Source organism: Hippocampus guttulatus, chromosome 7 (genome assembly GCF_054856545.1).
Source record: "Hippocampus guttulatus isolate MCC_2025c chromosome 7, RoL_Hgut_1.0, whole genome shotgun sequence".
In the NCBI taxonomy this organism is placed as follows: Eukaryota; Metazoa; Chordata; class Actinopteri; order Syngnathiformes; family Syngnathidae; genus Hippocampus; species Hippocampus guttulatus.
The window spans coordinates 18,883,067-18,898,284 of record NC_141267.1 but is presented as its reverse complement, the minus strand read 5'-3'; the positions used below and the strand labels follow the sequence as shown (position 1 = coordinate 18,898,284).

At 45.4% G+C, this 15,218-nt stretch overlaps 1 protein-coding gene across 2 annotated transcripts in view; it reads left to right on the top strand.

Annotated features, from left to right (window-relative positions):
* kita (KIT proto-oncogene, receptor tyrosine kinase a) overlaps positions 1–13,594 on the top strand; it is a 28,494-nt gene extending 14,900 nt beyond the window's left edge. For both annotated transcript variants that reach the window (XM_086116501.1, XM_086116500.1), the window contains exons 9-21: positions 734–918; positions 2,875–2,981; positions 3,066–3,192; positions 5,193–5,297; positions 5,813–5,923; positions 6,095–6,236; positions 7,054–7,163; positions 7,257–7,387; positions 8,458–8,580; positions 9,670–9,781; positions 9,870–9,969; positions 11,084–11,189; positions 12,311–13,594. In XM_086116501.1, coding sequence (XP_085972627.1) covers positions 734–918; positions 2,875–2,981; positions 3,066–3,192; positions 5,193–5,297; positions 5,813–5,923; positions 6,095–6,236; positions 7,054–7,163; positions 7,257–7,387; positions 8,458–8,580; positions 9,670–9,781; positions 9,870–9,969; positions 11,084–11,189; positions 12,311–12,523 — 1,672 coding nt within the window. In that variant the 3' untranslated portion in view covers positions 12,524–13,594. The remainder of the gene's footprint in view (positions 1–733; positions 919–2,874; positions 2,982–3,065; positions 3,193–5,192; positions 5,298–5,812; positions 5,924–6,094; positions 6,237–7,053; positions 7,164–7,256; positions 7,388–8,457; positions 8,581–9,669; positions 9,782–9,869; positions 9,970–11,083; positions 11,190–12,310) is intronic.
* Positions 13,595–15,218: the final 1,624 nt, after the last annotated feature.

Below are 15,218 nucleotides of genomic sequence, written 5' to 3'. Positions count from 1 at the left end.
CCTGAAAAAAAAAACGCGCCTGTTGTTGTACTTATAGCTGGAGAACTAATAACTTTGCATCGTTTAAATTAGCATCAGTGCTACATTAATAACCACACATAAGCGTTAGCAAACTATTAGCATCATTCGCATAAAAACCGTCATAAAACAAACACTACAGAACAAAACAGAGCTACGATAGGATTAGCTCAGTTAGCAACACAGCTGTGTTGTACAACTACACAAATCATCCTGATAAGAAACCCTGGGCGCCCACAAATGTGCCTGACTAAAATAACACCCCTTGTTGTGACTTTCCAACAGTAAGCGGACTTTAATCCGCATGCTTATATCTGGACAAGTAATGACCAGTTTGCATTAGCCCCCATTAGCATCAGTGCTACATTAATTACCCACATAAGCGGTTGCAAAATCATGGCATAGTTAGCAACAAAACCGTCATAAAACACATACTGTATAACGAAATGAGCTAGGATAGGATTCGCTTAGTTACCAACACAGCTGTGTTACACAACAACACACAACTTGTCCTGATAAGAACCCCTGGATGTCCAGATCTGCCCGACTAAAATGACAACCTGTGTGACGTTCCAACAATATGTGGTCTCAAGTCTGTGCGCTTACATCTGAACAACTAATAACCAGTTTGGTGATGCCGCCAGACTCCTGTCAACAACATCCAGCCCATACTCCTTCTCTTCATTCTTTCCCCACCTCCATTTTTTTCCCCCAGGTGCTCCCAGCAGGTGAACGCTAGCCAAGAAGAGACAGACATCATCACCATCACACTGTTCAGCCCCATGTTTGGTAAAACGGAAGTGGAGAGCCGGGTCAACGTCAGCCGGGGACGCTTCAGTACACTGGAGTGCGTGGCCACGGTGGAGGGCGAGCAGGCCTACACGCTCTTCTCCATCAGCGGTGAGCCGCGACGTAAATGCAACCAACCACCTCATTACTGTACAGACATAATAATGGCGGGCAATTCGGCGAGCAAATTTCTTTGTCAACAAGATTTCATGGGAACAACAAACCGTTAATGGACACCTCCACTTACTCTCCTGGCGGCTTTTAATAGCTTTTATTTTGTATCGCCTTAGGCTGTCTACGAACCTTTTTATTAGGGAAGAGTGGTGTCTGGTTTTTACAGTTGCTGCAGGTCTTTGTAAGGGATCAGCGTTGCCAAAAGGTTTTGCTAATTGGAGTCGAGCGCGCCACAGCAAATTTCATTCCGACGTCTGAATCATGGATGCGTCATGGCTCAATCGGTGTGTGAATGGACAACACCTAACCAATTAAGGCATACCTTCCTTTGGGGGTGTTACATCCAATCTACTTAAATTAAAGAGTGCCTTTATGCACGTTTTTTTTCCTTCTTTTCTTTTTTTTTTAATGACCGTGGTGAGTCATTGTAGTTGCTGAGCAGGAGGCTTGTTTGTTTTGCTCTCCGGTCTGAAATCTTCAAACGGGGTGGCTTTTAAATAAAACACAATAGAAATTTTAGTTTTTCATTACAGAACGGCAAAATTAAACCAATATATACAGTATATTTTTTTTTGTGAGCTGACTCTATATTTATACATATACATAAGAAATTCACAGACCACGACTACAATGGCTTTGTGTTTTATGCGTGTCAATTTAATTTACTTATTTGGTCACACAACAAAGATGACTTTTTTTGTTTTTACAGCTGTGGCGAATGACTTCTATGTGTCCAGTCCCCCTTCCAGGCCTGGCCTGGCCTTTATTGTTCACTCCCCTTGTTCACTGGTCTGTAATAAGCTCTTTATAAAGATAAGGAGCTTTCTCCCCACTTCAAATCTGACAATGCCGAGTCTGCAAGAAGAAATCCGCCGATAAACCCGTCAGTGTTTACCAAAGCTCTACGTGTGCCCCACGACACCTGCAAGTCACTGCCAAGGCGGGACCCCGTACCCCTTGGCCACACGCTAGCCCTCACAGTGGCGCGCGGCTACCCCAGCCAGTTGCAATGCGGCTTTTTTGGGAAGCGGGGGTGTGGTGGTCGGGGGCGGGGGTGGGCGGGTCACTGCGGCGGCAGATGGAAGGAGCCGTTATGACAGCACATGGATTTGGAGTCATAATGTAAACAACGGACTCCAGCTAATTCCTATCTGCACATCTTATCACAGCCGATCATGTCTCGCTTGGGTTCCGTTTACCAAATGGTTTATGGGAGACGAGCGCTGAGGATTAAATCCATCCCGAAATTGTGCATTTCGTCAATATTTTGAATTGGGACACTTTTTTTTTTTTTTTTTTGGACATACATCGACAATATCGTGTAAGGTGACACAAAGACACTATCATGACGCTTTGTTCAACTCCCGTTGAAGAATTCAAGCATTACATCACTAGATTCACAAAAATGTATTTAGTTGGTTTGGTATTGACCCTCACTGTGAGGCAGTTTGACAATCAATAACAACACACTTTGGTTGGATAAGAGTCACACGATGATTCGGGTGAGATTTGGAAAATTGGGGTTTTCATCACGCTTTAAAAATTTTGTTGGACTTTCAAAATGTGTGTGGGTTGGTTATAATGTCAAATAGGTGAGTCACCGAATCAGCACATTTTTTTTTTAAATGATATTAGAGGAACAACGGCATTTAATCATGAACCACAGGTTTGAAACAAACAACTGAAATGAAGATAAATACCCAAAGAATCATAAAATTGTTGAGCCCCGAGTCTATGTAAATGTGAGCGCCAATTAAAAAGCAAACGGAAGACTAAAAGCAAAAGTATCGATTGTATTTTCACTCGCGGATGCAGCACTTCATTGCCCAAATGCCTTGCCTCGCCACTTGTCCCGATCAGACTCCCGTAAATACTTTCATTTTATCCCCACAGAGAGAACCGTTCCTCACGGTCTATTCACCCCACTGCTGATCGGCTTGGTAGCAGCAGCCTCCGTCCTCTGTCTGGTTCTCGTCACACTCTTCTACAAGTATCTGCAGGTATTTACTGGAGGTCCTGGCACAAAGGAACATTTGACATGAATTGTAATGTTTGGGGGGGTTTTTTGCTTTTGTTTGTTCCAGAAACCGAAATACCAAGTGCAGTGGAAGGTTATCGAAGGAATCCACGGGAACAGCTACGTCTACATTGACCCCACGCAGCTCCCCTACGATCATCAGTGGGAGTTTCCCAGAAACAACCTGCGATTTGGTGAGCCGCCGGCCCCTCTTCGCACATTGATGTCACATGTCGGTCGCACTCGTATGCGCCGCGTGCCTTGGCGCATGGCGCGCATGTGTCACTTCTGACGACCCTTTGGGCCTCAAAGCAAAACGTTTTGATCGGAAGGATGGAGTAATAACTCCAGACGACAGATTGTTGCAGACGACATGTGGAGAAAATTACAAAAGCTGGGCGTTCATTGCGGATTACACAAGTTTCATTTTGGCCGCAGGGCGATTACAGGTCATGTGCGGTTGAAATGGTAGCACGGAGCATCTGGACTCTTCAGACCCCGATCTCAGATTTCCAAAACTCTTAAAGACCCGGTCAAGTGAATTCAGATATTTCATTCTCCATGCATTATACATGTTTGAAGATAAATATGGTTTACAACGGCTTCGAACCACATACTTTGTAGTTTTAAGCTGTGGTAATTGAGCATTAAAGGGTGTCACCTTTTCATTTTTCTTGCTTTTTGCGGGGCATAGCACGACTTTGAAGTCCATCATGACACGTCCCTAAACTGCCTTACGTTGGATCAGCGGATACCTAGCATAATTTTGGCATGCTAGCAAGCTACGCTTTCAGATTGTCCGCTGGCGTGGCCGCTTTAGAGCGCCTCGTTCTCCGGCACCTTAGAGTGACAAAAGGAGGATTTCTATCTTTATTTTTTAAAGTCCGATGTCACAGCCAGCATGCGGATAGGGACTTTGCGCTGGCGCGGATGCTTTAGAACGCCTCGTTGTTACGCTGGTGTGATATATTCCAGCCACTGGAGGCCTTCAGTAGATACAATTTTTGGAGCTCAAACATGGCGTGTCAAACTTGTAGGACAGAGAGTGGAACCCGCATTCACTTCTTTTTCATCACTTTTTGAATATTAAAAAAAAATAAATCAATAAAAATATTTCCTTCACCCCTTTTGCATTCATACTGGGCAACACTTAAACGCAAATTTTCTCAGGTCAGCCCACGAATAGTGGTGGTCCAATGTATTTATTTTCCATTTACAGGGACTTTAGCCACTCAGTGGATGAAAAACATGCAGAGTAGTGTTACAAAGCCTGTCTTTTTTTTTTTCACAGCTTTAGGCGCAAACAAAACAATCCCATTCTGATTCCACAGACAGCAGAAACATGATAATTTGTTTTCACGCTCTATGATCGTTTGAAATGCATCTTTGCAATGTAGCTTAACCGAATTGCATGCTTCTTCAGTCCTGGTCGAGTCACGGGCTTGTCCAGGCGACTGCTGAGCACAATCTATTTGTGGAGGAGTGGGGAGTGGTGGGGGGTGGGAGGGACATGAGTGTATGTCAGTCACAACCACGAGGCCGTTTGAATGGCCCAGCAAGAACAGGAACAGAAAGACCATTCATTTTTCGACACCGGCTCCAGCTCTGCATTAAATCCAAAAACGCACACATTGAGCAACATCTGTTGGGACAGTCAACCCCATTTATCCATTCACACCGTTTCGTGGGAAAGCTGGAGTCTCGCCCAACTGACTCTGCGTTCAAAGTCACGATTCCCACGCTGTCTACATGAAAGCCAACCACGTGAACCACTACACCTACAGTCCCTGGAACTGCGATTGGAGTTACAGCACAACACCGGATTAACACCCAGGTAATGGCGGCCTTATCACGGTATGACGTCGCCCCCGCCCGTCAACAGTGATGGACGTGGACAGAGCTGGAAAGCTGCAGCGGTGTCCGGCAAAAAAATAAAAAATAAAATAAAAAAAACTTCCCACCCTCACTGCTAACGTCATAATGTTGACATACCCTGGGTGTTGTTTTTTTCGCCAACCTCCTCCAACAGGATCCTGCACGTCCTGGTGCTTGAGCACACAGCCTGGGGGCTCAACTGGTGTTGTCCCAGTAATGCTGGCAGGGGGCCAGTGGAAGGGAAGGGAAGGCAAGGGAGGGGAAAACAGGATGGGGAGGGTGGAATAACAGCTTTCTGGATGTCTTTGTGTTTCTGCAGGGAAGACACTCGGCTCGGGCGCTTTCGGGAAAGTGGTGGAAGCCACGGCGTACGGAATCTCCGAGGCCGATTCGGTCACCACGGTGGCGGTCAAGATGCTGAAATGTACGTTGGCGGCCGAGATTAAGTTGAGCCGCAGTGTGCGGTTGGAATAACTCTGCCCGCCGCCGGACCACTGAGTCCGATGTCAGAATTTCACGCCCGTACCGTGAAAAACAGAGACGGGATTATCCGAATGAGCTCGTGCATCCATTCAAATCGAGTGCTATGGGGACTCAAGGCCAAATTCAAACAGCAGTTATCGGTTGTACATCTTTGCTGTATCATCTCAGAGCAAACGAAAGAGTTCAGTGAGTGCACAGCTAAACCGACTAACCGAGACATTTTGAAAATTAAGCGTAGCATCCGTAATTTGTCTACTTTTGGGGGAAATTGCAACATCAATGTATTGTTTTCTTTTGAGGAAGATGCAAAGTCAGTACTTTGGCCTTTTTTTTTGGGCGGCGTGGGGGGGGGGGGCGGCAGAGCAACATCAGTCATTTATCTTTTTTAACGCATCCATCAATAAACGCATCGTTGAATCCAGCTTCACCTGGACTTTTCTTGGTTTTCCTCCGCAGCGAGCGCTCATGCCACCGAAAAGGAAGCCCTGATGTCTGAGCTGAAGGTTCTCAGTTACCTGGGAAACCACATGAACATCGTCAACCTGCTAGGAGCCTGCACCGTGGGAGGTAAGGGGCACCTCCGTTGTGGGGCTGCTGGGGGTGTTTAGGATCGCTCTTGACCTCTACACCGCATATTAACCCTTTCCTGCACCCTGTAACCTGATAACGTGACAAGCTGTCCACTGTAGTAACCGCTGTCTCCAAAAGAGTTAAATACGTGTTTGTCTGTGCCGGAAGGCCCCACGCTGGTGATTACGGAGTACTGCTGCTTTGGAGACCTGCTCAATTTTTTACGAAGGAAGAGAGAATGTTTCTTCGTCTCCAAAACGGATGAAGACTGCTACTATCGCAATGTGGTGTCGCAGAGGGTCACAGCGGGGTGAGTTGTTTCAAGTGCACGCCAAAGATTTGCCCATACGGAGTTGGGAAAACACTGCAAGTCATTCAGAATCTGAATGTCCATCCATCCATTTTCTGATCCACTTAGACCCACAAGGGTTGTGGGTGTGCTGGGGCCTATACCAGCTGTTTTCGGGTACACCCTGAACTGGTCGCCAGCCAATCGCAGGGCACACAAAAATGGACAACCATTCGCGCTCACAATCACACCCAGGGACAATTTAGAGTGTTCCATTGCATGTTTTTGGAACGTGGGAGGAAACCGGAGTACCCGGAGATAAGCCACACGGGCACGGGGAGAACACGCAAACTCCACACAGGAAGGACAGAGACGGAATCGAACCCTGCGTCTCTGCACTGTGAGTCCGACTTGCTAACCACTCGGCCGTCATGCCGCCCATAATCGGAATAGTTGACTCTCAATCCCATGATCGAACCAAAAAAAAAAGATGCTTGCTGCCCATAATCTGAACATTTGACTCGATATCCCATGATCTGACCAAAAAAAAAAAAAAATGCTTTTTTTTTCCCCCCTCATCTTATGATTCACCGATCCACCCAATTTTGTGTTGGGTGATCAAACAGCATGATTCTCCCACATACCAAAAAAATAAATAAATAAAGGCAAGTTTTCAGGCAATCCGCAAACCATTCATCGTCAAAACAAAATACTGCGAAATCGGAATTGAGCGTAAAGTCCTGGAGAGCGTCAAACTTCCTGCGTACTATCCAGAACGTGCGTAGGAGTCGGGTGTTTAAAGGCCGCATCTCAGATTGCTCCTTTCCTCTCGACGCAGCTTGAACGGCTACATGCCCATGCGGCCTTCTGCCGCTGGCAAGTCGCCTTCGTCCTCGCCCTCATCCTCATCCACAAGCACCGTGGAGAAGAGAAGTTCCTTCCGCAAAGGCGAGTCGGACATTCATCGAGTTCCAATTTTCAAAAAAAATAAAAAGTCTGAATTTCATTTCAACTTAACGCCCCCTTTTCCCTCTTTCTCAGGCGGTTACTACGGCGAAGGGGACGCCGAGATGGAAATGTTCGACGATGACGGCCTGCCGCTGGACACTGAGGATCTCCTGAGCTTCTCTTACCAGGTGGCCAAAGGGATGGAATTCTTGGCTTCCAAGAATGTGAGTATTTATCATACCTCATATCAGTAACATCCAACCGATTTAGACCGATTTATTACTTTTGATCAGCCCATTTTCACGCTACATTGAAACTGATTCATTTGTTTGTACATAACGATACACTCACATCTGTGAAAAAAAAAAAGTTTTCGTTGCACCCAATGTACAGACATACTGTGTGTACATATATTTACACAGTAAATAAAAAATAAAAATATATTAAAAAAACATGATTCGATGCATATCTCGATAAGGTCGGTACATTAGAAAGTAGAATGATATTCAATTTGTTTGTGTTCCGATGCGCTCACATTTTGGCTGGGGGTGCTGGAGCCTATCCCAGCTGTCTTTGGGCAATAGGCGATGGACACCATGAACTGGTCGCCAATCGCAGGGCACACAAAGACGAGCAACCATCCGAGCTCACAATCACACCTCGGGACAATTTGGAGTGTCCAATTAGCCCGTCATATACGTTTTTGGAATATGGGAAGAAACCGGAGTACCCGGAGAAAACCCACGCAGGCACGGGGAGAACATGCAAATTCCACACAGAAAGTACCTCTGCACTGTGGGGTCAACGTGCTAACCACTCAACCACCGAGCCGCCCCACTTCCTTTAAATCAAAAATAATTTTCTCATTAAAATTGTTTTGTTACACCCCTATATAAGAGTAGTACACACACAGATACTGTAGTATTTAATATTCGACACCAAAAAAAAAAAAACCTACTTATCATTTGCTAAACTTTCAAGTATTGTCTGCTTGTCCACACTGTTGGGACCTGATTCTGGTATGTTGCACTCTGGCTCTAAGTCCAAACACCTTTCACGATGGTATTGTAGTCTTCTTGATTGATGCGATTTCTGTCTCCACACAAAGCGCGGCTCACGTTTCCACCGCTAGGAAGCGTATCCACAAGTGCATGTCACAGCACGCTGTTGAAAATGTAATTACTGTCTGAGTCAAGTGTCTGCCAGCTAGTGATAAGGAAAAAAAAATGCAATACTCTGATGATGTCACACACAGAACATGTCTCATTGGTGCCCCCCCCCCACCCCCCTGCAGTGCATCCACAGAGACCTCGCAGCCAGAAACATCCTGCTCACTCAAGGGCGAGTGGCAAAGATCTGTGATTTCGGCTTGGCCCGAGACATCAACACGGACTCCAACTATGTTGTCAAAGGCAACGTGAGTTACATTCAAACTTGACAAGATCACTTCGTGAACAAGGTCTTAAAAACGACCGTAAATTTCACCTGCATGCCAAAATATACCCTTTCAAAGCTAAAAATAACGGTACTGAAAAATGCTGAGCACTCGGTTGATTAAAATAATTTGATGCAGTGAAACTCCAGTGCTGTAGGTGGCGGTAAGTGGTCGCTTCAAATGTATTTACATTTGACCTCAAATAGATGTTTTATTTTTCTTCATGATCCAATACACGAAAATTAATCGAGTGCACTGATTCCTTACCAGGTTTGATGTCTTGAGTAAATAGATGCCTTACCTCAAATTGTTTTCTTTTAATTCATTTTTAACCAGCAGGATATCTAAATCGGGGTTACCAAAGTCAAATATTTCTTTCACGTTGCCTCAGCTCTAATAGACGCTTTACTCCCGAATTTATTCATGGGTGCCTCTTTCACTTATAAATAATTGTGAACTAACTAACCAACCAACAAACCAAAAATGAGCAAGACCCCTAATTTATTGCCAGGTGCGTTATCCCTCTTGCTCAGAAAAATAGAACGGTCCTACCTTAAACCAACAACAATACGACAACGCGCCCCAGTCAATCAGTCGGTATGCCTTCCTCTTGAATAAATACTGTAACCTTATTTTACTCGCTAACTGACAGCACGTAACCACGGCAACATAACTTCTTTTGCCAACATGTGGGGTGACAAGATCACCAAATTATAGTTTTTCCGTCAAATTCGGCTTCTATCGTAATTGAGGCTGTTCCCTTAAGTGTGTCATCCACAGAAATAAATGCCGTATCTCAAATTGCTCTTAGCCACGATAAATCAGCGCGGCCGCAACGATCGCGTTCACACAGCCGATTCTTAAACTTCTGGGAAACGACAAACGACATCAACACAGTCCGCCGCCATTACCACCAATAAAAACAAACATTTCAAATGAGGTTGTAACTGATGATTTTTGCATCTGATTGCAGCCGTTTCTCACGTCATCAGTGTGACTTCTGAGAACTTTATCCAGAACACCGCAGTCATTTTCTTTTCCTCTTGCGCGCTTAATATTTTGTCAACTCAGGCTCGGCTGCCCGTCAAGTGGATGTCACCCGAGAGCATCTTCGAGTGTGTGTACACGTTCGAGAGCGACGTGTGGTCGTACGGTATTCTGCTGTGGGAGATTTTCTCGCTAGGTATGCGCTTCCACTCTATTTGTGTATGTTGGGGGGGTTCTTTTTGTTTGTTTCATTTTTTTTCTGATCAGAGAAATCTTTCACGCAGGGAACAGTCCTTATCCCGGAATGCCCGTGGACGCCAAGTTCTACAAGCTGATTAAAGAAGGATACAGGCTGGACTCGCCCGAGTTTGCACCTTGTGAAATGTAAGACTGGAGGCACGTGTTTTTATTCATCTTTGAAAAAGGTGTTGAATCCCAAAAAAAAAGTGTGATTTTTTTGGTGACGGCCCACTCTCATCCTGTGTCACTGGCAGACAACTATTCAACTATTAACTTGTCGTACTGTAGAAAACAACAAGAACCCCACAAATGTATTCCAAAAACAAAAATCGATCGGTGCTCTGCATTGACTATAAAAGCATATACCCCCCCCCAAAAAAAATAATTTGGGTTGTTGATTTGCACTTTCCGATTTAAATGCTGTACTTCTATAAACAGTGGGTCATGCACGAATCGACGCAGGTAAATAAATTGTAAGGTGAATTGTTGAGCCGTCGACTTGAAAACATAAATGCCCTTCCCCAAATAAATGCCAATTTTTATTTTTTTTATGCTTAACCTAACAACAACATTCTGCACCGAATCAGACCTTATTTACCTATTTTTGCATTGTGGCCAGTAGACGGCATAACCAAATTTAGTGCTGGGGCCAGCATCCCAACAAATGGCATTCCTTAAATAAACCGTCTTAAATAAATACGCACCCTACCCCAAATCCATGTATTTTTATTTCTCCTAAATAACCAACCAACCCAAAAAACACAAATGTCGTCAAGCTTAATTAGCCATCACGTGGCCCAATTCATCACACCTCCTGAAAAATGAATGCCATACCTCAAGGGTGTCATCTCATTTTTACTCACCAATCACTAAATCAACAATGATCAAAACAGAACACGATGCACCTAATCAGACCTTCCTTAGCTATGATGCGGTATGGCTGGATAATAGACGCCAGACCCTATTTTATCACTGGATGCCTCACTCGAAAAAACACCGTGCCTCAAATAGATGTCTCAGTTTTTCCAATCTTAACCACCGAAAACTGATCCGAACGTACAGTATTCCAATTCATTATAAGGCATAGTCGCCTTATTAACGCCCCGCCATACCTGTCATTGCCGTCATTCATCGGCGCTTGCACGCCAAAGATGATAGTGAGCACATGTAAACTCAGTTCCTTCCCAGAACAACTTAAGAGGGTGTGAGTGAATCCGAGTCTCGACGTGACAACGGTACACGTGTGACTGCTCCCCAGGTATGAGATCATGCGGTCCTGCTGGGACGCCAACCCTATCCAGAGGCCTTCCTTCAGGAAGGTGGTGGAGAGAATCGAGCAGCAGCTGTCAGACGCAGCCAAGCACGTAAGTGTTGACACCTCGGGCAGAGTTGGCCAAACACCAAACCCATCATCCATTGACATAATTTCATGCGTGGCGACACTGCACTCAAGACACGGAGCCTGTGTTATATATGTTAAAACACTTTTGTTGGCATCCCTGTGGTAAACTAGATGTATTTGCATTTTTAAAATGCATTCTGCGTCAATTATAATTAGAGCGAGATAGGGAAGAAGGAGAGTGCAGACGATGCAGTCAACAAGCCAAAATCCAGATACAGTGGTCCCTCTACTTATAAGATTAATTGGTTCTGGAAGAAATGTAAGTAGAAAATGGTGGAAGTAGAGACGCATTTTCCATGGAAATGAACTAATTCGTTCCAAGCCCCCCCAAAATTCAGACATAAATGTTAAGATAAGATAAGATAAGATATCCTTTATTAGTCCCACACTGGGGAAATTTACATGTTTTTTTTAATTTACAAATTTAAATGTTTTCTAACACATAAAAATTCATTAACATATGTAACAAATATATGTTACAATTAGATAATTGCACAATAAATGAGAGTTGTGCATAATAAAACAAAGAATAAAGAATGAAAATGATGGTCATTTAACTTTTAACGGTTCATGTTCTCTCTCAGAAGTGGTTTCTGCCTGGCGTTTTGTAAAGAACTGATCCAAGGACGTTTGCTTTTGTCGGCTCCTTCGAAAATGTCCAAGGCAAACTTCAGCATAATGAGCGATCTATCGATCCATCAATCTACACACAGACGCATACGGTAGCGGTCCCTCTTAGCCAATGGGATGCCAGGATGATGCTCGATAGTAGCCAATGGCAGAGCAGCTAAAAGTATGTTGCGTTCAGGAAACTCTGAGCTGCGAGTAGCAGCCCATACTGTATTTTTACCTTTCGTATCTTGAAACTTCTTTCGTAACAGGAGGCAATATTTTCTTGTTGAGATGTTACGTAACTTGAAAATTTCGTATGAAGAGACGTTTGTAAGTAGAGGTACCACTGTATTAGTTAGTGAGACTATAGAGAATCCTCGATATCCAACTCAACACCCATGCTAATTTCCTTGTCTACACCCATGTCACAAATGCTGATTGGGGCACTGGTCCCCCCCCCCCCCCCCCCAGATCTATTTGAACTTCAGCTCCAGGATGACGGTGCCCTCCAGGAACGCCGCCACCACCGCCCCCATGGGGGAGGAAGATGGCGAGGAGGAGCCCAGCATTCCCAACACGTCCTTCCAGCTCAGCTCAAACGGCAGCGGCGCTCCGACGCAGCCCTTACTGGCCCAGCACAAGGTTTTCCTGGAAGGCACGGGTCTCGGAGTCCAGCGGGTGTGAGGGGCCCTGCTCTCCCCCCACCCCCGCCTCTTAAAAGAAGTGCCTCTCATGTTCTGCTACTACAACAAAAACAAAACACTGCCATCCCCCTCCCCCAACCTGTCCCCATCCCTGAAAAAGACTGCCCACATTCTCCACAAAGACTGTGTTGCCCAAAAAAAACAAAAGTGTCCTCCCCCTACTTTGCCCCCATGTGGGCACTCCAGACAAAATAAAGCAGAACATTTTGTCATGAATGTGACTGTCTGTGACTTTCAAGGGAGGACTCTTCAAAGAAAAAAACCCCTAAATATACATATATATATATTACACCCTGATGTCTGTCATAATGATGGTTTTATCAGCTCTCTTTGAAGTTTTTCTCCTTTTTACCAGTTTTTCTTACACTTCTGACATCAGATTTTCTCTGCAATGGAAAAAAGAAAAATGCTCTCGAGGCACTTATCACATATCATTCCACACATCCCGTAGTGCAGCTTTCCCTTTACTTTTTTTGATTATTATTATTTTTTTTTTTATTGTCAGTATTACATGTTTCAAATGAAGGTGATCTTTATTCAAGGTCCAACTTTTCAAACTGAGCTACTTTATTGTTTTATTTTTTTAAATCAGCTATTTTTAAAGACCGCCTGATCCGCTTTCAGGAGATTTTCAGATCATTTCACTGCCACTTTTTTTTTTGTCAGACGCTGGGGACAAATGCTAAGCTTTAGCGGGCTAGCTTTAGCAGGTGAACATCAAACATTGAAAAAAAAAAAGTTTGTGTTTCTGCCTCATTGTTTACATGCTGGTACTGCCATTTCAGAGATTTCCGTTGTTGTTGTTTTTTGGAGAGTTTTTTTTCTGGAGAGCAGACATTAAGGTTCCTCATTATCATCATTGTTCCCTGGCCACAAGTTGCTTTTCCCCACTCTCCCCTTTAAGTCCAGATGTTCGCTCCACAACAACATGCTTCCTTTGTTCCCATCAGGAAAATGCCCTCTTAATGTGTCTCAACATCTGTTTGTGAATTGGTGGAGTGTGTGTACACTTCTCTAAATATTCCAAAAAAAAAGAATCCGTGTAATAATACTTATTAGCGGCTTCGCTATTATTCATCATTGTCTGTGAAACCACCTTAGAATCTGATGCCTACCCCTAAGAATGTTTCTAATTGCCCAAGTTCACAGTTTCAACTGCGAATATACCACAAACTATGTTCCCGAAATACTTGAATATCATTTCATATTCATCTCACAACATTAGCATGAAGAATAAATGCCTTACTCATGATTCCATTGAGAAGAAATTCAGAATGAATAGGAAGTGAGCCGATACAAGCATGTGGTAAAGACTCTCCACTAACAACCCAGGTTAAATTCAGCTCCTCCCCCAAAATGTAAATATCAACCAAGACTGAGTTACTACAATTCATGAACTTATCACCATTTTCGTATTTGTATAGTGTTGGCGCCATTCAAATGCATTAGAGAAAGAGCTCAAAAATATGCGGAGACTGAATAGATAATTTTTTAAAAACTCGAATAGGTGAATAATTCATATTCCCTAATAGGTGTTGGTCCAACTACAAGCCACCGGATTTTGGCGCTAAATGGTAGCTTCGCAAAAGATCTGCGATCCCTAGGCTCAAAGGTGCGGATCAAACCGTCGCCAATTCCTAGTGGATCGCAGTGAAGTCCGTAAGGGAGCCTCCACGCCGAATTGACGGGACTTTCCATCACTGGAGAGTTGGTGCGAAGTGGTAATGACCTTCGGGTCAGCAAAATCCCGCGGGACCGCGTCCGGCGGTATACAAATCCACCACAGTCCTGGCGTTAAGCGCCTAGCAAGGTGTCGGACCGGATCCCCAAGCCGACCATCCCCATGGGTTATGAAGGAATGCCCACCCTTCAAAATAAAACACCGGGCCCGGCGCATCCACGGTCCAACCTCGGGTGCTGCAGACCCCCTGGACCACCACCGTCGGCCACCGCGCTGCCGTGGACCCTGGCCACGGGGTCGAAGTGCGGGGGCGGGGTTGCGACCCGTCCCCCTCCCTCACGCTACATAGCCCCCAGGATGGCGATTCTCCCCCCCCCCTCTTCCCCTCCCCTCTGCCCCATCAACCCGTTTCCCCCCTCTCCCGATCCCCCAACCTCAAGAAGTCCGGCGGCGATGGCGCGGGGTGTCGGGGACAGGCTCAGATGAGGGCCCACGTCCCTAGCTCCACAACCACACGTCGGCGGCCGTGGCACGATGGTCGCTCCCCTTGCGAACTGGTGATGGTGCAGGGGAGAGGCAGCGACCACGGTGGCGGAGCAGGACTCTCTAGTCGCAGCGCTGCTCCCCTCAATCCGAGGAAGGGCCAATAAAAGGCGGCCTAAACACGCCCATCACCGCCATCGATCGGCTGGAGACCCGCCTCCGGCAGATTCATCCTTTATGCGGGCGAAACAAATACAAATATAAAAACCGGACTGCTTTCCTGGAAATCGGCGCTTGGAATGTACGAACCCTGATGGACAATGCAAGAGCAAAGAGACCGGAGCGCAGGACTGCCCTCATCGCCCTTGAGATTCAGAAGCTCGGCCTGGACATTGTGGCCCTCTCCGAGACCCGTCTTCCTGGTGCCGGGCAGCTCGAGGAGCCTCGGCACGGGTACACCTTCTTCTGGAGCGGACGAGCTGTGGAGGAGAGAAGAATTCACGGTGTAGGG